This window comes from Mixophyes fleayi, chromosome 6, assembly GCF_038048845.1.
Source record: "Mixophyes fleayi isolate aMixFle1 chromosome 6, aMixFle1.hap1, whole genome shotgun sequence".
Lineage (NCBI taxonomy): Eukaryota > Metazoa > Chordata > Amphibia > Anura > Limnodynastidae > Mixophyes > Mixophyes fleayi.
Genome location: NC_134407.1, coordinates 213,580,701 through 213,608,044, shown reverse-complemented (window position 1 = coordinate 213,608,044; position 27,344 = coordinate 213,580,701). Strand labels below are relative to the sequence as shown.

Below are 27,344 nucleotides of genomic sequence, written 5' to 3'. Positions count from 1 at the left end.
TCCATTTGTCTGTCAGAACCATGTCTATTCTGGAATATGTATTATGTACACTAGAATGATAAGTATAGTCCCGTACAGTTGGAGATTGGACCCTCCAGATGTCGTAGAGATCATACTCCGCTAATAATTTACGAAAAGCTGTTGAAGGACCTAGGGTTAGATCAAGACCCGTCGATTTTAATGTCCTAGACTTGTCCATTTTGGGATCTAGAGTCAAATTAAAATCCTCCATCAGAACCAGGTGTCCTCTGCGTACTTTCTGTATCTCCTCGCATAGTGACTTAAGGAAAGGAATTTGACGGGAGTTAGGGGCATATAGGGAGACTAAGGTCACCTGTTTATCCTCTAGAAGTCCAACCAAAATTATAAATCGGCCAGATTTATCCTCTATTTTTAACTGTAAATTAAAGTATACACGAGCACTAAACAGTATAGCTACTTCGTTCCTTATGAATGGGCCGTTAGCGAAGTAACCCAGGGGATATCTTGGATCTCTAAGTTGGGGAGGGGCACGGGACGTGAAATGTGTTTCTTGCAGGGCTATAACATCTGCTCTACGTTTGTGGAATGTAGTAAGCGTCAATCGGCGTTTATTTGGGGAGTTAAGTCCCTTAACGTTCAGGGAGTAAAACCGAACCATAAGTTACGGGACCTGAAAGGAGAAAGACATCGCTAGTGAGCCTACTCTATTCTTATAGTGTATAGTGCGAGTGATCCAGGGAGAAGGGGAAACCGGGAGGGAGGGCATAAAAGAAAAAAATGGGAAAAAAAACTGAACTAACCCGTAGAATGGGGTCAGAGCATTTGCCACAGAGGAAAGCATGTGGGAAACTAGGTACCATGTGGGGAGGTGGTGGGATAAGGATAAAACCCCACCCATGTAACACTCCAGAAAAGATGAATAAAAGAACAGCAACAATATAGCAAACATATAGCATCAGACTACAACCTCTGACATACTATAAAAGGGAATATATCCTACTACAATACAATGTGGGCCATGCAAAGAGGGATGTATTTCCAGCAGGGCTACCAGGCCCATCCATTGCGACATCCCAAGCTTCGCATGAACACAGCTTGTCCTTAAACATTCCTGTTTGGTACATTTCGTAAATTATGCATCAGGATTTGAAGACAAACCACAGAGATGTAAACGCAAGGCACTAAATATTAGATACAAAGAATGTTAACAATTATACTTAGCAAACCCGAGGTAGAAGTTGTAAGGCTGCACGGTTTAATCCATAGCATTGAACCTCAGTCTTTGGTAACACGAGACCAGTCTGATTGAAGCGGGGTCTTGCTAGTAGCGGATCCAGATGGGAGAGATATCTGCCATTCCTCCAGGAGTTTGGTGCCAGCTTCAAGAGACGAGATGACATACGAGGACTCCTCATAACGCACCAACAGCTTAACCGAAAAGCCCCAGCGATAAGAAATATCATTTGCTCGTAGGGCCGCCATTATTGGGTGAAGAGCTCTTCTTTGGTTGATGGTAGTGAGTGACAAGTTCTGAAAGAGCTGCAGATCCCCCAACGTTGACGCATTAGCCGGGTCTCGAGCCGCACGAAGTATGGCCTCCTTGATATGGAAGAAATGGACCCGGAGGAGAGTATCTCTCGGTAGGTTCCCTGGCGCAGAACGAGGGCGTGGAAGACGGTGAATACGGTCAATAAGAAAATCTCTATCATCGCCTGCCGGAACCAGCTTTTAAAACAAAGAAACGGCATAGTCTTGTAGATCTGCGTTGGAGACAGCTTCCGGAATGCCTCTAATCTTTATATTGTTTCTGCGGGACCGGTCTTCCTGATCCGCCATTTTACCTCTCAGGAAGGCGACCTCACTCTGAAGGGATTGATGCGAAGAGGAGAGGTCATTGTTAAAAGCCACCACTTCCCCCATTTTTGTCTCGAGGTCGTCTGTACGATCTCCAACTTCAGCAATCTCTGATTTCAAGCCTCCAATTGCTGCTCTCATTTCAGAAGTCAAGTCCGCCCGAAGAGCCGTCAGCATCTGGTGTAAGGTAGCTTGTAGCACACGCGCTGTTAATGGGGCATCCAGTGCAGTATCCGTTCCCAGATCAGAAGCAGATGGGCGTAGAGGGGGAATCTCTAACTCCTTCGCACAGGCCGCTGGAGGAGAATCTCTTGAGGTAGAAGGTGAGCTTGATGCCGACTTTGGCCTTGGTTGGAATTTAAGTGGGGGAGCCAAGACAGTGGGCTTATTCTTTTTAGGAGCCATGAGAAAGTAACTAGTATGTAAAATTAGCAAGACTTGAGGGTAAGCTCCGCTTAATAATTGATTGCTTGGAGTGTCACACTGGGTGGGTATCCCGCATGTTGATTTAGAAGACTTCCATTATTGTGGCAGGGAGATACCCGTGCTTCGCATGGAATACTGAATTATTTTCAACCATGCGCTGACAGGAGTGCCAACCCCTTGTGGTGCCAGGTATTGCAGAAGACTTTGCAGCCGCAGTATTGTGTTTGGCCAGCAGGTGTCAGCGAAGTCACAGCTTTGGGTGCAGGAATCTTTCAGCACTCAATTGTAGTATATAAAGTAAATAAGGGCACAGTGCTTGCAGCAAAAGATGACAGGTACAAGGCACAGGGATCATTTGTTACAGGTCTTTACACTGTTGTGCAACACAGGAGCCAATCAGCGCAACCCAAACAAAAGGCAGAAGGGGGGGTGCTCTCCACCACTAACCTGCCACTGTAGAATAGTGGAGTGATTTGAGTTCAAAACGATATTTGGCTGCTTGTCAGTCAGCCCCGGGTCCACAACTCCCGCTGTTAGGCCACGCCCCCACCGGAAGTGACACGCCAGTCAGCACTACTTTCACCTGAGGCCGGGGATTGGGACTGGAAGTAGGCCCTCTCCGTGGAAACACACTGGTGCGGGCCACCCGATCAGCGGCTGCGGCAAGGGGGCATTCCAGAAGCGCTGATCCAATCTCAGGGGATGCAAAGAGGGAGTCCACCCGGCGCAGGGCGAGCAGCCGATGTCGCGGCTGAAGAACCTAGCACAGGAGCAAGGTGCTGGGAAACGGTCCAACGGGTCCACAGGTGAGTTGCCCCCTCTTAAACCTAGCGACGGTGCCTCTTTTAAAGCGTGCAGCTCGCGGTATAGGGAGGTTTTTGAGCACCCGAGGGAGAGCTGGCAGAGTCTGCGTCCGCTCGGAATGGCGTCCAAACCACGCCCCCCTCATTGACATTTTTATTACATGTCTAAACCCATAGGGAACTTCTTCTTCTTATTTTTTATTCCATAGCCATTTTCTTCTCATTAGTCCACATGCATCATCTTCTCCTTAGCATTCAAATAATCCTTGGAAATAAAATAAAAGCCACTTAGTACGTATATAGACTTGCTCTGCAAGGAGCCGTAACACACATGGCATGCCTGGTAGCACCTGTGTGTATATCAGGCCAGCCCAAGCAGCACTGCCAGCAAAGGGACAGCGACCAGGGAGGGAAACCATGGAGCAGGAGCCTCTAAAGTAAGAGGGTAGCGGTGTAGAAGGTCTCCAGGTGTGAATCCCCTTTACAGGAGCTGCCGCATCCTCCCTGCACTGAGCGAGAAGATCGTCCTCTGGAGCTGAGCTGGAGAAATCTGTGCACCATATTCCCAGAGGGGGCTGTCCATGGATGGCTGCGGGCACCACTTGTCACCTCTGTACTGCGGGATGGAGAACACACTCACCCCTAAGAGAGCGGAAGTCTCCACTGTGTTACAGAGGAGTAGCCTGGCTGTATAAGCATGGCGGTAATCCAGGATATAACCGTATAGATATTATATATTATTAGTATAAGGTATCTGGGCTGTATAAGCATGGCGGTAATCCAGGATAGAACAGTATAGATATTATATATTATTAGTATAAGGTATATGGGCTGTATAAGCATGGCGGTAATCCAGGATAGAACCGTATAGATATTATATATTCTTAGTATAAGGTATCTGGGCTGTATAAGCATGGCGGTAATCCAGGATAGAACCGTATAGATATTATATATTATTAGTATAACGTATCTGGGCTGTATAAGTATTACAATAATGTGGGATATAACAGTATAGGTAATATATATTATTAGTATAAGGTATCTGGGCTGTATAAGTATTACAGTAATGTGGGATATAACAGAATAGGTAATATATATTATTAGTATAAGGTATCTGGGCTGTATAAGTATTACAGTAATGTGGGATATAACAGTATAGGTAATATATATTATTAGTATAAGGTATCTGGGCTGTATAAGTATTACAGTAATGTGGGATATAACAGTATAGATATTATATATTATTAGTATAAGGTATTTGGGCTGTATAAGTATTACAGTAATGTGGGATATAACAATATAGGTAATATATATTATTAGTATAAGGTATTTGGGCTGTATTATTACAGTAATGTGGGATATAACAGTATATATATATATATATATATATATATATATATATATATATATATATGTTATTAGTATAAGGCATACTTGCCAACTCTCCCGGAATGTCCGGGAGACTCCCGCATTTTGCGAGAGTCTCCCGGACTCCCGGGCGAGTGTGGCAATCTCCCGAATTCTGCCCACTTCACTAGGAAGTGCCCACTTCCTAGTGAAGTGGGCAGAATTAGATCCCAAACGCCGCGATTCCCGATGAATCGCGGCGTTTAGCCCCGCCCCCCGCTGTCAAATGACGCAATTTGCGTCATGACGTCACAGGGGGCGGGGCCGAAATGACGCGATTTTGGCCGCCCCGCCCCCTCACGCCCCCCTCCACTGGCTGGCTCCCGGAAGAGAGCTGAAGAAAGTAGGTAAGTATGGTATAAGGTATCTGGGCTGTAGAAATATGCTGGTAATGTCAGTATAAAGCTGTGCAGTATAATATGATGTCAGTGCTCCCTGCACCACATCTGTGAGGCTATATATTATATTATATATTATATTATATATTATAAAACATATTTTAAGAATAAAACAAACCACTCCGTTAAACCACGCCCACTGGCTAGCATAGACACGCCCCGTTTGAACAGCTGACTTCCTCAGGCGAGAGGCCGCTCTGTCTGCGGTTACACACAGCGGCGGCCATTTTGTCGAAGCCTTTCGAGCTCATAACACGACAGGGACAAGGCACAGACCGGAAGTACTTCCGGGTGAGAAGTGAGTGAGATAAAGCGGAGACCTCGCGTTTATGTGTCTGGCAGCAGGTAATGATATTTATTATTACAGTACAGGTGGAGCAGACTCTGGTGCCGTGTTATTATTATACAGGTGGAGCAGACTCTGGTGCCGTGTTATTATTATACAGGTGGAGCAGACTCTGGTGCAGTGTTATTATTACAGTACAGGTGGAGCAGACTCTGGTGCCGTGTTATTATTATACAGGTGGAGCAGACTCTGGTGCCGTGTTATTATTATACAGGTGGAGCAGACTCTGGTGCCGTGTTATTATTATACAGGTGGAGCAGACTCTGGTGCCGTGTTATTATTATTATACAGGTGGAGCAGACTCTGGTGCCGTGTTATTATTATACAGGTGGAGCAGACTCTGGTGCCGTGTTATTATTATACAGGTGGAGCAGAGTCCGGTGTTGTGTTATTATTATACTGGGGGAGCAGACTCTGGTGCCGTGTTATTATTATACAGATGGAGCAGACTCTGGTGCCGTGTTGTTATTATTATTATTATACAGGTGGAGCAGACTGGTGCTGTGTTATTATTATACAGGTGGAGCAGACTCTGGTGCCGTGTTATTATTATACAGGTGGGGCAGACTCTGGTGCCGTGTTATTATTATACAGGTGGAGCAGACTCTGGTGCCGTGTTGTTATTATTATACAGGTGGAGCAGACTGGTGCTGTGTTATTATTATACAGGTGGAGCAGACTCCGGTGTTGTGTTATTATTATACTGGGGGAGCAGACTCTGGTGCTGTGTTATTATTATACAGGTGGAGCAGACTCTGGTGCCGTGTTATTATTATACAGGTGGAGCAGACTCTGGTGCCGTATTATTATTGTACAGGTGGAGCGGACTCTGGTGCCCTGTTATTATTATACAGGTGGAGCAGACTCTGGTGCCGTGTTATTATTATACAGGTGGAGCAGACTCTGGTGCCGTATTATTATTGTACAGGTGGAGCGGACTCTGGTGCCCTGTTATTATTATACAGGTGGAGCAGACTCTGGTGCCGTGTTATTATTATACAGATGGAGCAGACTCCGGTGTTGTGTTATTATTATACTGGGGGAGCAGACTCTGGTGCCGTGTTATTATTATACAGGTGGAGCAGACTCCGGTGTTGTGTTATTATTATACTGGGGGAGCAGACTCTGGTGCTGTGTTATTATTATACAGGTGGAGCAGACTCTGGTGCCATGTTATTATTATACAGGTGGAGCAGACTCTGGTGCCGTATTATTATTGTACAGGTGGAGCAGACTCTGGTGCTGTGTTATTATTATACAGGTGGAGCAGACTGTTGCCGTGTTATTATTATACAGATGGAGCAGACTCTGGTGCCGTGTTATTATTATACAGGTGGAGCAGACTCTGGTGCCGTGTTGTTATTATTATACAGGGGGAGCAGACTCTGGTGCCGTGTTGTTATTATTATACAGGGGGAGCAGACTCTGGTGCCGTGTTATTATTATACAGGGGGAGCAGACTCTGGTGCCGTATTATTATTGTACAGGTGGAGCAGACTCTGGTGCTGTGTTATTATTATACAGGTGGAGCAGACTGTTGCCGTGTTATTATTATACAGATGGAGCAGACTCTGGTGCCGTGTTATTATTATACAGGTGGAGCAGACTCTGGTGCCGTGTTGTTATTATTATACAGGGGGAGCAGACTCTGGTGCCGTGTTGTTATTATTATACAGGGGGAGCAGACTCTGGTGCCGTGTTATTATTATACAGGGGGAGCAGACTCTGGTGTTGTGTTATTATTATACTGGGGGAGCAGACTCTGGTGCTGTGTTATTATTATACAGGTGGAGCAGACTCTGGTGCCGTGTTATTATATAGGTGGAGCAGACTCTGGTGCCGTGTTATTATTATATAGGGGGAGCAGACTCTGGTGCCGTGTTATTATTATGCAGGTAGAGCAGACTCCGGTGCCATTTTGTTATTATTATGCAGGTAGAGCAGACTCCGGTGCCATTTTGTTATTATTATATGGGTGGAGCAGACTCCTAATCTGGGTAAGGGTCACTATGTTATTTGTCCTCTATTTAACCCCCTATAGGGATATTAGTGATGAATCATCTACATTTGTTGGGTGAGGGATCTCCAGACATCTCTCACATTATCTGTACTCATGGAGGGTATTAAATGTTATGGTATATTATATATTCCTTCCCTGTCACTATCCTATTCCTCCATGTATACTGTCACATTTACATCATTTCCAGGAGGGTTGTTCTCCTGCCTGGCAGGTTATAATATTATATATATTCCTTACCTTTTATTACCCTGTTCTTCCATGACATGCACACTGTGGCATAAATTGTATACTTTACGTATCATCATCATTTATTTATGTAGCGCCTCTAATTATGCAGCGCTGTGCAGAGAACTCACTCACATCATTCCCTGCCCCAATAGAGCTTACAATCTAAATTCCCTAACACACACACAGACAGACTAGGGTCAATTTGATAACAGCCAATTAACCTGCCAGTATGTTTTTGGATTGGGGGAGGAAATCCACGTAGACATGGGGAGAACATACAAATTCCAAAAGGCCATAGTCAGGAATCAAACTCATGACCCCAGTGCTGTGAGGCAGAAGTGCGAACCATTAAGCCACCGTGCTGCCCACAATGTTTTATGTTGAAAATGTAATGCTGTAATATGTGTTGTATGACAAGAAAGTAAATCCTGTTCATATCAGTCCATCATATACATTGTACAGAACATTCAGCACATACCCATGTCTAACAAAAAGACCGCATAATGCGTCCATATAATGACTGGTATAACTGCATATAGCTTCATATAAATGAGCCTCTTACTTCTGTTTCTGTAACAATGTCCTTACCTCCTTTTTTCTTTATTTCTAATCCATCTACAAGGCAGAGTCTATATCATCTGTCTGTCACAAGGAGGATGGACACGGACAGGAGTCACATGACTGAGAGTATTTTAAACATCACCCTGGAAATCATCTACCTGCTGACTGGAGAGGTGAGGGATTGTGGGAATGTGACAGTGACATCACTATTATCTCTATTAATAAAGCATGAACCTGACTGGAGAAGTGAGGGATTCTGGGAATGTGACAGTGACATCACTATTATCTCTATTAATAAAACATGAACCTGACTGAAGAGGTGAGGGATTCTGGGAACATCACGGTGACATCACTACATCTGTGAGCAGCAGAGGAAATAACTAGACCAGGGCCCAGTAACAGTGGAATACAGTGAGGACTTGTAATTATTGGTGAGAGGAGAACAGGGGGGACATGGAAGGTAAAATGAAATAGGGTGTTTTTGTGACGAGAAGAGTCTAGTAATGTGATGTATTCTTACTCAGCGCCGTTCCCTTTGTCCACTTTTACATATGTATGCACATATGACATTACATGGTAGGATTCAAGCAATCAACAAAAAGAGCAGCTATGCCTGTCCATACACATATCCCCCCAAAATAGCGTTTCCCACTGCATAGTCAGCTCTTTCAAGATAACCGCTATATTCACGTATTCATCCAACTGTAGCTAATCACCTTAAAGGCACTAAAGCATATGGTGAGTCCAGCCACCTATACCATATTTCTTCATGTGTCATATTGTTCACACCCTGTTGTAGAATTGACCAGGGCTATTCAATATTTAGTAGTCGGACTCGGAGCTAACCTGAACCTCGCTATGCACACTTTAGCCAACATACACAAATTGTATATACAGTTGCATCGGCCTGTTTACTTTACCCTTTAACCCAAGCCCGAAAAAACAGGTGGCCGGTGACCAACGAATATAGATGTCAATAGTAGTTTTTGAAATACTTTAAAAAAATCTTACTCTAATATATTTGTATTTGAGGATATTCCCAGATAAGATGCCAAAAGTTACAATCTTCAAAATGGCGTTTTGAACAGCTAGAAACCACTTCAGGGCAAAATTTTACTATACGCCTTGGGGTCAAGTACGCCCTATGCAATATAAACACTTGTATTTGTTGAAACCGTATAGAATTCTTGGAGTATCCAAGGGCTGTTCAAAACCACATCCCAGTATTTACCTGGTGAAGGACCTTTATCCACCTCCCATTTAGTTCTTAATCCATCCAGATCACCAACCATTAATGCTGATAAGAATATACATGAAATGAATCCTTTATAACCTCTAGATTTTATCTGTTTTCTAAGAGGAGCTACTACAAGATTCAGTGTCATCATGGCATGGCTTAATTGAAGATATGAAATGAACATGGTCGGCCAAATAGAATATAAGGTTTAACATAGATAAATTTAAGGTTATGCGTTTAGGGATCAAAAACAAGCAAGCCATCTATAAATGAAATGGGATTAATTTAGGGAATCTATAACGGAAAAGGATTTGGGAGTGCTCGAAGACAGTAGACTTAGTAATAGTGCTCAATGTCAAGCAGCAGCTGCAAGGGCAAATAAAGTATTGGCATGCATAAAAAGGGGCATAGATGCAAGGGCAGACGGTGTAATTTTGCCACTATTTAAATCGTTGGTAAGACCTCATCTTGAATATGGAGTACAGTTCTGGGACCCACTCTATAAAATAGATATTATGGAACTTGAAAGGGTTCAGAGAGGGGGCGACAAGATTTTTAAAGGGTATAGAGTCATTAAGTTATGAGAAAAGGTTAGGCAGTTTAGGAATGTTTACTTTAGAAAAGAGGCGTCTAAGAGGAGATATGATTAATATGTACAAATACATTAAGGGTCAATACAGAGAACTTTCATGGGAACTTTTTACCCCAAGGACTATACACGGAAAAATGCGGTCACCCCCTAAGGTTAGAGGAGAGGAAGTTTCACAATTTTAGTCAGTGTTAGGTTACTCTCCAACTCTTACAATCCTCCTTTAAATACACAAGCAATGCTGCGTGCGCTTGTTAGGTGCATGCTGCTCCCCCTTCATGAGCAGAGCAGTGTGAAGTGGGACATACCTCCCAACTGTCCCTGTAGTTGGGACAAAGTCCTGACTGAGTGGGTCAGTCCCCAAACTCAGGACTGCCCCACCAGAATCAGGACAGTTGGCAGACTGTCCTGCTCTCTCCTTTCTGTTCTTCCTGCTTTCAATACTTGTTGCTGCTGCTAGTGTCCAAAGCTCAGTTGTGCTTGTCTGGATCCTGGAATGTTGGGTCCCTGTTTGGAAATAGAATAGATAAATGAGATATAGAAATACCAGCAATGAGTGAACACAGTAGGCCTCCCTTCCTCTATGCAATCCGACATTAAATCAAAACAACTCATGTTTTATTATTAGTGCCCCTTTCTTGTAACCAGCCCGACTGTAAAATAATTTTATTCACCTTTAATAAAAAGACCTATTTGCCCCAAACAAATCCAACATTAAATTAATAGTAATCACATTAATTAAATAAACCTATTTCCTACCATACATTAAATAACTTGCATTCACTTTTAAGAAATTACGATCCTTTTTCCAAAACTGCCACACATTTAATTACTAGCGCCCAAACCACCCCAACATTAAATGAATGATCCCACCCTACGTTAATAAGTCTGCACCAACCCCACTATTAAATTATTAAATTAAATTGCCCCACCATAACCCCACAAACAAAATAACACCCATTAATTAGACACTACCTACCTCACACATTACAATGCCACAAACCCCTTGTGCCATTACACACACACATTACATGGCCACAAGCCCCTTGTGCCATCACACACACATTACATGGCCACAAGCCCCTTGTGCCATCACACACACACGTTACATGGCCACAAGCCCCCTGTGCCATCACACACACATTACATGGCCACAAGCCCCCTGTGCCGTCGCACACACATTACATGGCCACAAGCCCCCCGTGCCATCACACACACATTACATGGCCACAAGCCCCCCGTGCCATCACACACACATTACATGGCCACAAGCCCCTTGTGCCATCACACACACATTACATGGCCACAAGCCCCCTGTGCCATCACACACACATTACATGGCCACAAGCCCCCCGTGCCATCACACACACATTACATGGCCACAAGCCCCTTGTGCCATCACACACACATTACATGGCCACAAGCCCCCTGTGCCATCACACACACATTACATGGCCACAAGCCCCCCGTGCCATCACACACACATTACATGGCCACAAGCCCCTTGTGCCATTACACACACATTACATGGCCACAAGCCCCCCGTGCCATTACACACACACTACATTGCCACAAGCCCCCTGTGCCATCACACACACATTACATGGCCACAAGCCCCCCGTGCCATCACACACACATTACATGGCCACAAGCCCCTTGTGCCATCACACACACATTACATGGCTACAAGCCCCCCATGCCATTACACACACATTACATGGCCACAAGCCCCCCGTGCCGTCGCACACACATTACATGGCCACAAGCCCCTTGTGCCATCACACACACACGTTACATGGCCACAAGCCCCTTGTGCCATCACACACACATTACATGGCTACAAGCCCCTTGTGCCATTACACACACATTACATGGCCACAAGCCCCCCGTGCCATCACACACACATTACATGGCCACAAGCCCCCTGTGCCATCACACACACATTACATGGCCACAAGCCCCCTGTGCCATCACACACACACGTTACATGGCCACAAGCCCCCTGTGCCATCACACACACATTACATGGCCACAAGCCCCCCGTGCCATCACACACACATTACATGGCCACAAGCCCCTTGTGCCATCACACACACATTACATGGCCACAAGCCCCCCGTGCCATCACACACACATTACATGGCCACAAGCCCCCCGTGCCATCACACACACATTACATGGCCACAAGCCCCTTGTGCCATCACACACACACTACATTGCCACAAGCCCCCTGTGCCATCACACACACATTACATGGCCACAAGCCCCTTGTGCCATCACACACACATTACATGGCTACAAGCCCCTTGTGCCATTACACACACATTACATGGCCACAAGCCCCCCGTGCCATCACACACACATTACATGGCCACAAGCCCCCTGTGCCATCACACACACATTACATGGCCACAAGCCCCCTGTGCCATCACACACACATTACATGGCCACAAGCCCCCTGTGCCATCACACACACACGTTACATGGCCACAAGCCCCCTGTGCCATCACACACACATTACATGGCCACAAGCCCCCCGTGCCATCACACACACATTACATGGCCACAAGCCCCTTGTGCCATCACACACACATTACATGGCCACAAGCCCCCTGTGCCATCACACACACATTACATGGCCACAAGCCCCTTGTGCCATCACACACACATTACATGGCCACAAGCCCCCTGTGCCATCACACACACATTACATGGCCACAAGCCCCTTGTGCCATCACACACACACGTTACATGGCCACAAGCCCCCTGTGCCATCACACACACATTACATGGCCACAAGCCCCTTGTGCCATCACACACACACATTACATGGCCACAAGCCCCCTGTGCCATCACACACACATTACAGGGCCACAAGCACCCTGTGCCATCACACACACACGTTACATGGCCACAAGCCCCCCGTGCCATCACACACACATTACATGGCCACAAGCCCCCCGTGCCATCACACACACATTACATGGCCACAAGCCCCCCGTGCCATCACACACACATTACATGGCCACAAGCCCCCCGTGCCATCACACACACATTACATGGCCACAAGCCCCCCTGTGCCATCACACACACATTACATGGCCACAAGCCCCCCGTGCCATCACACACACATTACATGGCCACAAGCCCCCTGTGCCATCACACACACATTACATGGCCACAAGCCCCCTGTGCCATCACACACACATTACATTGCCACAAGCCCCTTGTGCCATCACACACACATTACATGGCCACAAGCCCCTTGTGCCATCACACACACATTACATGGCCACAAGCCCCCCGTGCCATCACACACACATTACATGGCCACAAGCCCCTTGTGCCATCACACACACACATTACATGGCCACAAGCCCCCTGTGCCATCACACACACATTACATGGCCACAAGCCCCTTGTGCCATCACACACACACATTACATGGCCACAAGCCCCCTGTGCCATCACACACACATTACAGGGCCACAAGCACCCTGTGCCATCACACACACACGTTACATGGCCACAAGCCCCCCGTGCCATCACACACACATTACATGGCCACAAGCCCCCCGTGCCATCACACACACATTACATGGCCACAAGCCCCCCGTGCCATCACACACACATTACATGGCCACAAGCCCCCCGTGCCATCACACACACATTACATGGCCACAAGCCCCCCGTGCCATCACACACACATTACATGGCCACAAGCCCCCTGTGCCATCACACACACATTACATTGCCACAAGCCCCTTGTGCCATCACACACACATTACATGGCCACAAGCCCCTTGTGCCATCACACACACATTACATGGCCACAAGCCCCCCGTGCCATCACACACACATTACATGGCCACAAGCCCCTTGTGCCATCACACACACACATTACATGGCCACAAGCCCCCTGTGCCATCACACACACATTACATGGCCACAAGCCCCTTGTGCCATCACACACACACATTACATGGCCACAAGCCCCCTGTGCCATCACACACACATTACAGGGCCACAAGCACCCTGTGCCATCACACACACACGTTACATGGCCACAAGCCCCCCGTGCCATCACACACACATTACATGGCCACAAGCCCCCCGTGCCATCACACACACATTACATGGCCACAAGCCCCCCGTGCCATCACACACACATTACATGGCCACAAGCCCCCCGTGCCATCACACACACATTACATGGCCACAAGCCCCCCGTGCCATCACACACACATTACATGGCCACAAGCCCCCCGTGCCATCACACACACATTACATGGCCACAAGCCCCCTGTGCCATCACACACACATTACATGGCCACAAGCCCCCCGTGCCATCACACACACATTACATGGCCACAAGCCCCCTGTGCCATCACACACACATTACATTGCCACAAGCCCCTTGTGCCATCACACACACATTACATGGCCACAAGCCCCTTGTGCCATCACACACACATTACATGGCCACAAGCCCCCCGTGCCATCACACACACATTACATGGCCACAAGCCCCCTGTGCCATCACACACACATTACATTGCCACAAGCCCCTTGTGCCATCACACACACATTACATGGCCACAAGCCCCTTGTGCCATCACACACACATTACATGGCCACAAGCCCCCTGTGCCATCACACACACATTACATGGCCACAAGCCCCTTGTGCCATCACACACACATTACATGGCCACAAGCCCCCTGTGCCATCACACACACATTACATGGCCACAAGCCCCTTGTGCCATCACACACACATTACATGGCCACAAGCCCCTTGTGCCATCACACACACATTACATGGCCACAAGCCCCTTGTGCCATCACACACACATTACATGGCCACAAGCCCCTTGTGCCATTACACACACATTACATGGCCACAAGCCCCCCGTGCCATCACACACATTACATGGCCACAAGCCCCCCGTGCCATCACACACATTACATGGCCACAAGCCCCCCGTGCCATCACACACACATTACATGGCCACAAGCCCCCCGTGCCATCACACACACATTACATGGCCACAAGCCCCCCGTGCCATCACACACACATTACATGGCCACAAGCCCCCCGTGCCATCACACACACATTACATGGCCACAAGCCCCTTGTGCCATCACACACACATTACATGGCCACAAGCCCCTTGTGCCATCACACACACATTACATGGCCACAAGCCCCTTGTGCCATCACACACACATTACATGGCCACAAGCCCCTTGTGCCATCACACACACATTACATGGCCACAAGCCCCTTGTGCCATTACACACACATTACATGGCCACAAGCCCCCCGTGCCATCACACACATTACATGGCCACAAGCCCCCCGTGCCATCACACACATTACATGGCCACAAGCCCCCCGTGCCATCACACACACATTACATGGCCACAAGCCCCCCGTGCCATCACACACACATTACATGGCCACAAGCCCCCCGTGCCATCACACACATTACATGGCCACAAGCCCCTTGTGCCATCACACACACACGTTACATGGCCACAAGCCCCCTGTGCCATCACACACACATTACATGGCCACAAGCCCCCTGTGCCATCACACACACATTACATGGCCACAAGCCCCCTGTGCCATCACACACACATTACATGGCCACAAGCCCCCTGTGCCATCACACACACATTACATGGCCACAAGCCCCCTGTGCCATCACACACACATTACATGGCCACAAGCCCCCTGTGCCATCACACACACATTACATGGCCACAAGCCCCCTGTGCCATCACACACACACGTTACATGGCCACAAGCCCCCTGTGCCATCACACACACATTACATGGCCACAAGCCCCCTGTGCCATCACACACACATTACATGGCCACAAGCCCCCTGTGCCATCACACACACACGTTACATGGCCACAAGCCCCCCGTGCCATCACACACACATTACATGGCCACAAGCCCCCCGTGCCATCACACACACATTACATGGCCACAAGCCCCCCGTGCCATCACACACACATTACATGGCCACAAGCCCCCCGTGCCATCACACACATTACATGGCCACAAGCCCCCCTGTGCCATCACACACACACCACTGACATCAGCACCTCTCACTTACCTTAAGGTGCACTACTGCTGCATCGCCCCTCAGCAACAGGCAGCCTCACAATTGGCATCATAATGTGCCAAAAATATCAATGTGTCATCCGCATATAATGCCACCTTATCCTTCCTATATGTTGATCTACAGTCATGGCCAAAAGCTTTGAGAATGACACGAATATTATTTTTCATAAAGTGTGCTGCCTCAGTTTTTATGATGGCAATTTGCATGTACTTCAGAATGTCATGAAGAGTGATCAGATGAATTGCAAATAATTTCAAAGTCCCTCTTTGCCATGACAATGAACTTTATCCCAAAAACAAATTTTCAACTGCATTTCTGCCCTGCCACAAAAGGACCAATTGACATCAGGTAAGTGATTCTCTCGTTAACACAGTGAGAGTGTTGACGAGGACAAGGCTGGAGATCACTTTGTCATGCTGTTTGAGTTAGAATTACAGACTGGATGTTACGGCAACCAGTGTGGCATAAACTTGTAGAACTTGGTAGAAGAGGTCTTCACCTATAGCAGCCACCTTTCCCGTAGAGACTGTTTACGCTCACAAGTACTTGAATGCCCGAGGACTTACACTCAGTGTAGTACAAGTTTTTGGTCACATAGCAGCGCTCAGGTTCAGGAAGTAATGCACAGAGTAGGGACAGGCCAGAGGTCTGCGGACTGGACAGAGATGATAGTGTTTGACTGGCCTGACAGAGCACAGGTGTTGATGTCTGGTACAAGCTGGGTCTGGGCCACAGGCAAAGGTTCAGAGTCCAGGTACAGGCAGAAGGTCAGGGTCACAGGCAAAGGTTCAGAGTCCGGGTACAGGCAGAAGGTCAGGGTCACAGGCAAAGGTTCAGAGTCCGGGTACAGGCAGAAGGTCAGGGTCACAGGCAAAGGTTCAGAGTCCGGGTACAGGCAGAAGGTCAGGGTCACAGGCAAAGCTTCAGAGTCCGGGTACAGGCAGAAGGTCAGGATCACAGGCAACGGTTCAGAGTCCTGGTATAGGCAGAAGGTCAGGATCACAGGCAACGGTTCAGAGTCAGGCAGAGGTCATACACGGGAATGCAGTCCAAGGTAAAACACCAACACAGCACAGAAGCAGGTAGCAGACTGGAACAGAACGCTATAACCGGCAGTGAGGCTCAGTCCTCACTGCCTTAAATAGTACTAAGAGTCAATCAGCCTAATTAAAGAGTGCTGGTGACCAATTGGTGGCCAATGAGGATACAAGGTGCAAGCTAATTGGTCAGGTGGCTGCAATACATGGGGTAACTTAATCAGCCCTAGAGGGCTGATACCAAAGAGCCATGTTTGTTAGCTGGCCGGGCGCGGAGACAGGAAATAACAAGCGTCCCGGTTGTTGCCTAGGCATAGGCACGGGACGAAGAGGCTGGAAGGGACGTCCCGGTCGTCATGGAGACGGCCGGGACACTAGAGAACAGGGGAAGTGCCCGCGGCCGCCGCGGCTCCTGACACTGGAAGCTTTAAAAGGCGGGTAGTGCTTGAAATCATTGTTCTTCTGTTAACCATGGTTATCTGCAAGGAAACACGTGCTGTCATCATTGCTTTGCACAAAAAGGGCTTCACATGCAAGGATATTACTGCTAGTAAGATTGCACCTAAAAGAACCGTTTATCGGATCATCAAGGAAAGAGGTTCAATAGTTGTGAAGAAGGCTTCAGGGTGCCCAAGAACGTCCAGCAAGCGCCAGAACCATCTCTTAACCCATCTATTAAAGTTGATTCAGCTGCGGGATCGGGGCACCACCATTGCAGAGCTTGCTCAGGAATGGCAGAAGGCAGGTTTGAGTGCATCTACACGCACAATAAGGTGAAGACTTTTGGAGGATGGCCTGGTGGCAAGGTGTCAAAGAAGCCACTTCTCTCCATGAAAAATATCAGGGACAGACTGATATTCTTTAAAAGGTACTGGGATTGAACTGCTGAGGACTGGGGTAAAGTAATTGTCTGTAATAATTCCCCTTTCAGATTGTTTGGGGCATCTGGAAAAACACTTATCCGGAGAAGGAAAGGTGAACGCTACTATAAGTCCAGTGTCATACTAGCAGTAAAGCATCCTGAGACCATTTATGTGTGGGGTTGCTTCTCAGCCAAGGGAGGGAGCTCACTCACAATTTTGCCTAAGAACACAGCCATGAATAAAGAATGGTACCAAAACATCCTCCAAGAGCAACTTCTCCCAACCATCCAAGAACAGTTTGGTTACGGGCAGCATGGTGGCTAAGTGGTTAGCACTTCTGCCTCACAGCACTGAGGTCATGAGTTCAATTCCCGTCCATGGCCTTATCTGTGTGGAGTTTGTATGTGTTTGCGTGGGTTTCCTCCGGGTGCTCCGGTTTCCTCCCACACTCCAAAAACATACTAGTAGGTTAATTGGCTGCTATCAAAATGGACCCTAGTGTCTCTGTGTGTGTGTGTGTGTGTGTGTGTGTGTGTGTTAGGGAATTTAGACTGTAAGCCCAATGGGGCAGGGACTGATGTGAATGAGTTCTCTGTAGAGCGCTGCGGAATCAGTGGCGCTATATAAATAAATGTTGATGATGATGGTTACGAACAATACCTTTTACAGCTTCATGGAGCATCTTGCCATAAGGCAAAAGTGAGTCATTGAGTCAGAAGTGACTCAATGATCAAAACATAGAAATTTTGGGTCAACGGCCAGGAAACTCCCCAGACATTAATCCCATTAAGAACTTGTGGTCCATACTCAAGAGGCAGATGGACATACAAAACCCCAAAAATTCTGACAAACTCCAAGCCTTGATTAGGCAAGAATGGGCGGCCATTAGTCAGTATGTGGCCCAGAAGTTGATTGACAGTATGCCAGGGTGAATTGTAGAGGTCTTCAAATAGAACGGTCAACACAGCAAATATTGACTTTTTGCATAAACTTAATGTAATGGTCAATAAAAGTGTTTGACACTTATGAAATGCTTTTAATTTTACCTCGGTATACCATAGCGACATCTGACAAAAAGGTCTAAAAACACCGAAGCAGCAAACTTTGTGAAAACCAATACTTGTGTCCTACTCAAAACTTTTGGCCATGACTGTAAATCCCCTAATGCATCTATTGTTACGAATCAAACAGGCAAGAGGCTCTTTTGCCAATGCAAACATAGCGGGGACAATAGACATCCCTGTCTAATACTCTTTTCTAACTGAAACGGCTGTGAGTTATTTATCCAAATAACATTTAGAACACAACCCAAAACGAGAAAACGCCTCCCACAGGACCGAACAGTCCACTGAGTCAAATGCTTTAACAGCATCTAAGGAAACCACAACCTCAGAGACATTAGAAAGTGGTCGCATCTGAAGGAGGGGAAAACAACCTTCTAATATTTATAGATGTTGACTTACCGGGTATAAAACCCATTTGGTCATCATGCACCAGTTCCAATATAATCCTATTCAACCTCAGGGCCAACATTTTAGCTAATACTTTAAAATCTGTTTTCAAAAGAGAAATAGGGCGATATGACTCGGGGTATAATGGGTCTTTGTCTGATTTTGGTAATACGATTACTATTGCCTCTGCCATAGATAAGGACAGAGTACCAGCCTCATATATTTCACTAAACATATTTAACAATCTAGGCCCATAGAAGAAGGAATGTTTTTTTTTATAAAGCTCTACTGGTATCCCATCCACTCCAGGAGCCTTCCCATTAGGAAATTACATTAAAGCTGCATTTATTTTCCTCAAGGGAGTCTAAATATTCCCTGCTATCAGATGAAAGTATAGAAATTAAACTTTATTTAAATACTCCCTCAAGGTGTCTATACCATAATAAGCTTAAGATTTATAAACCGTGGTATAATAGTCATAAACACTTCTACACTATTAGGCATCAAAAACTGTTTTTCCCCTTTATCATCTATTATTACTGGGCCGCTGCTTCGGCTTTCTCTGGTCGCATCAAATAAGCCAGGAAACTACTATTTCTATAACCATATTGAACATGTTTTGAAAATAGGAGTTTACGTCTATATTTATCAAAGGTATAATCAATCGTTCCTTCTGTGCCTGTTGCCACCCCCGCCTAGTGATTTCCGATTTAGCATTTATATATCTCAACTCCGAAGAGTTGCAATTGTTCTCAAGCCCCCGCTCTCTACACCCAGAAGATTGTTTAATGTCCACCACTTTAACCATCAAAGTTCCTTGTAGAAAGGCTTTTAATGCATCCCAAACCATCGGAGAGTGTGCCGACTGGACATTGTCCGCAAAGACCCCTTCCCATTGGATTACTAAATCTTTTCCTGTGCACATCATAAAAAGCCAAAAGGGATTCCATTTCCAAAAGGATTGAACACTAATAATAGAATAGTCAATAGATAAGAGAGGGGAATGATCTGAAATCCCACTAGCCCTATACTCCACCTTCTTCACGGCTGGCACAAATATCTGGGTGCCGTATAGTCCAGATATCTACCAAACCTAATTCATCTACCAGTGCAGAAAAAGCTGAAGCCGACTGAGCACTAATGTTTAGCTGTTCCCACCATCTATCCACATTTCTATTTATTACATTATTAAAATCGCCTATGCAGATAATTGGTATTTCCAGAAACATTGCTAAAAATTAACCACCTTTCTTTAATACTTTAATACTTCACTATTATATGGTGGAGGTATATATATTGCCAGAAGAAGCAAAGGGGATCAGTTAACAGTAGCTTTTACAAAAACATACCTCCCCAAATCATCGATTTCAGTTTTTTCTAACATAAATGTAAGCCTCTTATAAACAAGCACTGAAACTCCGCGAGAATTATTTGTATATGGGGCGTGGTAAGCTCAACACACCCACGGCTGTTTTAAAGAATTAATTCTCTCACCCACCAAATGTTTTTCCAAAATACAAACTATATCAGGATTAATTTTCCTAATTTGTCACATAACCAGAGAGCGTTTTTATATTATTCTTTAGGCCCCTTATGTTTCAGGACAAAAATTTCACCTCCTTATTAGATAAACTAGACAAAGAAATACTTATTGACATGTTTATACCTGCAAGTACCCAACCAACATAAACATCACCCATATTACATACATATAATATCCTCTGCAAATCATTATTCACACCCATATTTAAATTGTAAATCTGCGATATCAAGAAAACAAAGAAAAAGCAAGGAGATAACAAAAACATTTTTATGATCCATACTTGACCCTATAAACCTTACCACTAAACCCAAACCCCTCCCTGTAAACACTACCTAAAACTAAAGTATACCTCTAACCCCTAACTGAGCTAAGTTAGAGACTCTCAGCTGTCCAGTGCTCGACCATCAACTGGGAATTCACTGCTTAGGGCAATCACCAGGAGATATCGTCCATTGAACAGCAAAAAAGTAAAGAAAAAAGAAACCAAAAATTTGAGGAGCTAACAAAACCTACTAAGTTGGCCTTAAAACCATGGTCTCTCCAGTCAAAAATATATTGCGGATTAACAAAACAGTGCAATACATCTGTTCATCATATAATAGACATTAACATTTCACTGAACCTCATAAACCCATATCCTTCATAATAATTCTGACATATATCAAAGGGACACAGCATCTAAAAAAAAAATTATGAAAATCCTACTTAGATGATCCCTGTGACATTTGAGCATGAGTTCAGATACCCATGATGTCAGGCACTTCTGTATTTAAACCCACTCAGACTATTCTCTGGTGCTTGAACGAAAGGCTAGTGTTTGTTGTTCTCCAACTTTAATATCTCACTTTCTGAGAGCATTAATTCACGTGTGGTTCATCCGTATATTGGCAATAATTGCAGGATCTGTGAACCAACGAAGGGGGTCTACTCTTTATGCCAAACCATTCTCTCTTTAACACACAGGATTACACAGTAGTGAAGAAGAAATCTGGTGAGTGTGTGACACCAAGTAACTGTCCCCATGTGTCAGGAGGACAGAGCAGGACCCAGAGCCCTATCAAAGTGCCTCCACCTCACTCACTGATACATGAGAGAAACAATGACCAGAGGATTCTAGAACTCACCAACAAGATCATTCAGCTGCTGACTGGAGAGGTGACTGCTGGGAATGGGACATTATACAGTAACACCAGGGGATGTGTCTAGGTGATGACTGTATCATTGTGTGTGTCAGGTTCCTATAAGGTGTGAGGATATCACTGTCTATTTCTCCATGGAGGAGTGGGAGTATTTAGAAGGACACAAAGGTTTTTACAAGGACGTGATGATGGAGAATCACCAGCCCCTCACATCACTGGGTAAGAGGAGACTTTAATTCATTGTAAAGGAGAGAGCAGTTATGATGGCCACCTATATACACATCATCTGACAATCGCATATAAACAATGTATTCTGTCATTGTATGTGTCCTACAGATGGATCCAGTAACAGAAATACCCCAGAGAGATGTCCCCGTCTTCTTTATTCTCAGGACTGTATAGAGGAAAATCCCAGTATCCCTCAGGTAATTGGGTATCTGGTAAAATAAATGAGAGTTTCACCAAATAAAAATGACACTGAACTATATTACCTGTATATAAGCTGTGTGGATTTCGTATACTGATATTCTTTTATTTGATCTCAGTTCATTCAATTTGACATTATTATATATGTTTATTGTTTAGAGGGTTATATATGGTGTATATCTGATTGAAATTAAAGTTGAAGTTGTAGAGGAAGATAATGAGCATCTAAAACCCTGGTTCCAAAACCTTGAAAAGTTTGTGCAGGGTTTGGCACGTGTGTCTTCATCACTGGAGAGGTTGTTGGAGACTTTGTCAGGCAACAAGTCTCGTAAGAGTCAGGGACACGCCCAGTTCCATTTACTAGATGATTCCTAATCTGGACTTTCCTCTCAGGAGAAAGGTGAGATTCCTGGACACTCGGAGCAATAATCCCTCCATCCTGCCAGGTCCTCATTCTCTAACAGATGAACAAGGGTTTGAGGAACTGGTACTCTGACATACCCTGGTATTGACTATTGCCTGTCCCTCCGTTTCTGCACCACTGCTTGTGACCCAGACTCCTGGCTTTGATATGACCTTCCTCTTGCCTGTTCCCTAGTACTTTTGTGGACCTACCGGCTTCTGGCTCTTTGGCTTGCCTGACCCTCATTTGCTTGTATCACCTGTGTATCATCTGGTGCCCCGTGCCTCCTGGCTATCTGGAATCCTGATACCTGTCTCCATTATCTAGTGCCTCGTGTCTCTTGGCAATTGTGTAACTGTCTCATTGACCCTACATCTGAACTTTATAGTGTCATCCTATCACAACCACGAGGATGAAGGTGGTGACACCTACCAGCAGTTGGCGCTACTGTGAGTACTGAGGCGCGTAGTCTAACACGCCCCTGGTTTTCACCAGGGACCCCCGCAAGGAGGTATAGACTCCACTGCAGGAGGCGTGCAGGTCGTGGCCCTCTGTATCAGTTAGCTGGTGAGGTATCCAATGAGGCAGCAGTGATGGAGCACCAGAATACTAGATGGAAGTCTGGATGCAGCAGTGCACAGGGTAGTCAGCAAACCGGGTCAAAAACCAGAGAGACAAACACAGCCAAATCAGGAGTAGGAGAATAGTCAGGAAGCCGAGTCAGAATCAGGAACCGAAGGAGAAGTCAGGAACAAGCTGGGGTCCGAATCCAAATAAGAAAGATACACAGGAACAAACTCTGGAGCAAGGCTGAAGACCAAATGCTCTGGCATCCAAATGGAGTCAGTCTTTAAATAGAGGGAAGTGTTCCTTGATTGGTGCTGCCGGCAGGAGGAAGGCAACCAATCGCTGAACAGGAAGAGAGTGTCTCTTGTCGCTATGCGACAGAATGTCAAGATTTGCGTATGCATGCGAATAGAAACGGAGAATGTCCTGTTGCTATGCAATGGGACGCGGGCATAGCAAGAGGGCAGGCGCTCGTCTAGATGCAGAAGCCTGTTTACCCTGTGCTGCAGTTTACCCTTTATATCTTGGAACCTGCTGCTTCTATGGACTAGTCTTGTCATTCACTGCATCTTTACCTATTTGTGTTATCGGCATGAACTTGCTATTTCTGCCATTGCACCCTGCTATTTCTATGAATTGCGTCTACTATTGTCTGACAGCTCCTGTGGATTCTCTTGATCCATCTGGATTCACCCGTTCCTGTGATTACTCACCAAATGTTTGCGTGTACTCTTTCCTCCCTGCCTGGTATTGTCTCACTGTAGCACTACATATATCTGCTGAATGTCTCTGGAGGAAATCTCACTCACTGCCCGACTTCCTTCATTTTAAATTTATCCTCTCTTCCTACTGCTCTGCCATCGCTAAACAATCTTTCTTTAACTCCCTCATTTCTTCTTAGTCCCCTAATCCCTGCCGCCTTTTGCCACATTCAATTCTCTCAAGACCCCCCCCCCCCCTTTCCCTCTCTGCTACTGACTTTTCCACTGTTTCTCCTCCAAATTTAGGCCATAAGACTCAACATCTCCTCCTCTCATCCCTCTCCTGCCACCCACATCGCTCCACCTTCCTCCTACAACCAACTCTGGTGCTCCTTCTGCCCTACTTCGGGTGAAGAAGTTCACTCCCATATTCTTTCCTCTCCTCTGTCTACCTGTCACCTTGATCCCATCCCCTCTCTCCTCCTTCGCTCCCTCTCCTCCGCTGCCTGCTCCTACAGAGCACACCTTTTCAATCTGTCACTCTGCACCGGCATCAACCCCTCCTTATTTAAACATGCCCTTATATCTTCCATTCTCCAAAACCCAATCTTGATACCACCTCACTTACTAACTACCGCCCCATTTCACTTCTCTCCTATGCCTCTAAATTACTTGAGCGGATTGTCTGCAACCACCTCACCAGACACCTCTTGGACAATTCCCTCCTCGATCCTTTCCAATCCGGTTTCCGCCCCCTCCACTCCTCTGGATCCGCCCTGGCTAAAGTTATTAATGATTGTCTATCAGCAAAATCCAGGGGTCACTTCTCCTAACTCATCTTCTTGGACCTCTCCGCGGCCTTTGACACTGTGGACCACCCCCTCCTGTTGCAAACCGTTCTCTATGTCGGCCTCTCTGGGTCTGTCCTAGCCTTGTTCACCACATTCCTCGCTAACCATTCCTTCTCTGTATCCATGTCTGTTCCCCCCCATAGGAATCCCCCAGGGCTGTATTCTTGGCCCTCTACTCTTTTCGCTCTATACTAACTCCTTGGGTGCTCTCATTTCTTCCTTCGGTCTTCAGTATCACTTATGCTGATGACATTCATCTCTACATCTCTACTCCTGATCTCTCCACCACCCTCCTCTCTCTTCTATCTGACTGCCTCTCTGCCCTCTTCTCTTGGATGTCCTCCCGCTTTCTCAAAATTAACATTGCTAAAATTGAACTCATTATCTTCGCTCTTTCTAGGCTCTCATCCCACCTTGACCTCTCTATCTCTGTTAACAACACCACCATCTCCTCTTTCCCCCAATTCCGCTGCATGTGCGCCATTCTCAATGCCCCCCACATTCAATGCCTTGCCCAATCCTGTCACTTCCAACTATGGAACATTGCCCGCATCCGGCCCTTCCTCTCTAAGGATGCCACCAAAACTATTATCTATGCACTCATCATTTCACATCTTGATTACTTTGCTCCTCTTCGTTCTCAACGTGGCTATGAGACTTATCTTCCTTTCAAGCTGCTCCTCTTCTGCTTTCCCTGTCTACCTTGCCTTACACTGGCTCCCCTTTCCCTACAGAGTCCTTCTCAAACTCCTCACCATCACCTACAAGGCTCTCTCCGACTCAACTGCCCCCTATATCTCTAACCTTCTCTCTATTCACACTTCCTCCCGATCCCTGCGCTTGGCCAATGACCGTCACCTTTCCTCCACTCTGATCACCTCATCCCACTCCAGAATCCAACTACCTCCCTTGCTCCATCCGTCTGTCCCCTAACTTGTGCTCCTTCAAAAGGGAACTTAAAACTCACCTGTTCCTCAAAGCCTACCAGCCATCCACCTAACGCTTTCTCGATGTCCTCCGCTCGTTCTCATCTCCTTTCTCCTCCCGTACCTTTTTTCCTTTCTCCCACGCTATTTCCCCTCAACTGACTCCTTTCTGTGCATGATGTTTGTTTACCCTCCCTTAGGATGTAAGCTCTTATGAGCAGGGTCCTCTTCCCTCCTGTCTCTATACCTATTCTTCTGCTCCAACTTTACTACAATCACCATGCCTGGAGTTTCTCTAGTGTTGGTAATACTCGTTTATTGTTCTGTACTGTTTCACCCTCATATAGTCTACTGTTTGTATTGTGTACGGTGCTGCTGAAATCTTGTGGCGCCTAATAAAGGATAATAATAATAATAATAATAATAATAATAATATTGTTTAACCGATTGGCTTCTTGTGTATCTCTGCCTTAACTAAGACATTCTTATTTCCCTTCTTATCTTCAGAAGTTACTCTCGCATGACATGTAAACAATACAATTTTTATTATAGTGTAGTATGTGATCACTGTGTGATAGTGTCCATCTCCGATATTAGTTGCAAATGAGAATCTCTATGCTCAGAGTAGAAAGTTAACCCGTTAGTTATGCCTGCTAGGGAGTCCAAAGAGTAAAAGCAATTTATAATTGCATGATGACTGACGTGAGCCCCTAAATTAATCTTTGTCTATTCCTTCACTAAGGCCTTTGGGTAACATAGAATACAATTCCTAATTCCATTAAGTTTCTCTTTTCAAGACAGGCAAATCTTTCATCCCCTCCTCAAATTTTTATGATATGTATATATAGGTGCAGCCATAATTACGAAGTAATAAGTAAGAACAGACCAGCACCAGTTATGAAAAAGAAGAAAACATTCATTAGTCCTGCCCGTATATATGTGTATGTATATATGTGTGTGTGTGTGAATGAAAATATATATATATATATTTCTTTAGAACAAAAGAACAAACAGCTGTGGACCATTGCAAACCATAGGGTATAGAGGGCGCTGTGGAGCTAAGACACTACAAAGACTTATCTAGCCTGGGACTGGACGTTGTGCTGATTCTGCATCTCCACTTACAGAGCACCTGGTCTCGCGAGGAAGGTTGCGTACTGATAAATGTCTGAGAGTTGAGAGCCTTCTTCAATGAGCTTACTTAGGCCCAGGAGATCTTGAGGTTGCGGCCTGTCAAGATACAGTCAGACAACGCCACTGCGGTGGCCTATATCAACCATCAGAGAGGAACTAGGAGTTCACTGGCGATGATAGAAGAAGCCAAGAGTATTGAAATGGGGGGGGGACCGGTGGGTTCCGGTCATTTCGGCGGTGTTTATCTCGGGTGTCCTAAACTGGGAGGTGGATTACTTACACCCAGAGGTATTCAGTATGATTGTTCAAAGAT

General features: G+C 45.9%; 2 protein-coding genes across 6 annotated transcripts in view; both read left to right on the top strand.

The window, feature by feature from the left end:
* Nucleotides 1-27,344, top strand: part of LOC142159781 (uncharacterized) — a 325,690-nt gene that overhangs the window by 177,062 nt on the left and 121,284 nt on the right. The gene's annotated exons all lie outside the window — the stretch shown is intronic.
* The window catches only part of LOC142159829 (uncharacterized), a 34,605-nt gene continuing 12,394 nt past the window's right edge, over nt 5,134-27,344 (top strand). The window contains exons 1-4 of the mRNA XM_075214610.1: nt 5,134-5,215; nt 8,087-8,198; nt 21,848-22,242; nt 22,360-22,448. Of these exons, the coding sequence (XP_075070711.1) occupies nt 22,158-22,242; nt 22,360-22,448 (174 nt within the window). The 5' untranslated portion in view covers nt 5,134-5,215; nt 8,087-8,198; nt 21,848-22,157. The remainder of the gene's footprint in view (nt 5,216-8,086; nt 8,199-21,847; nt 22,243-22,359; nt 22,449-27,344) is intronic.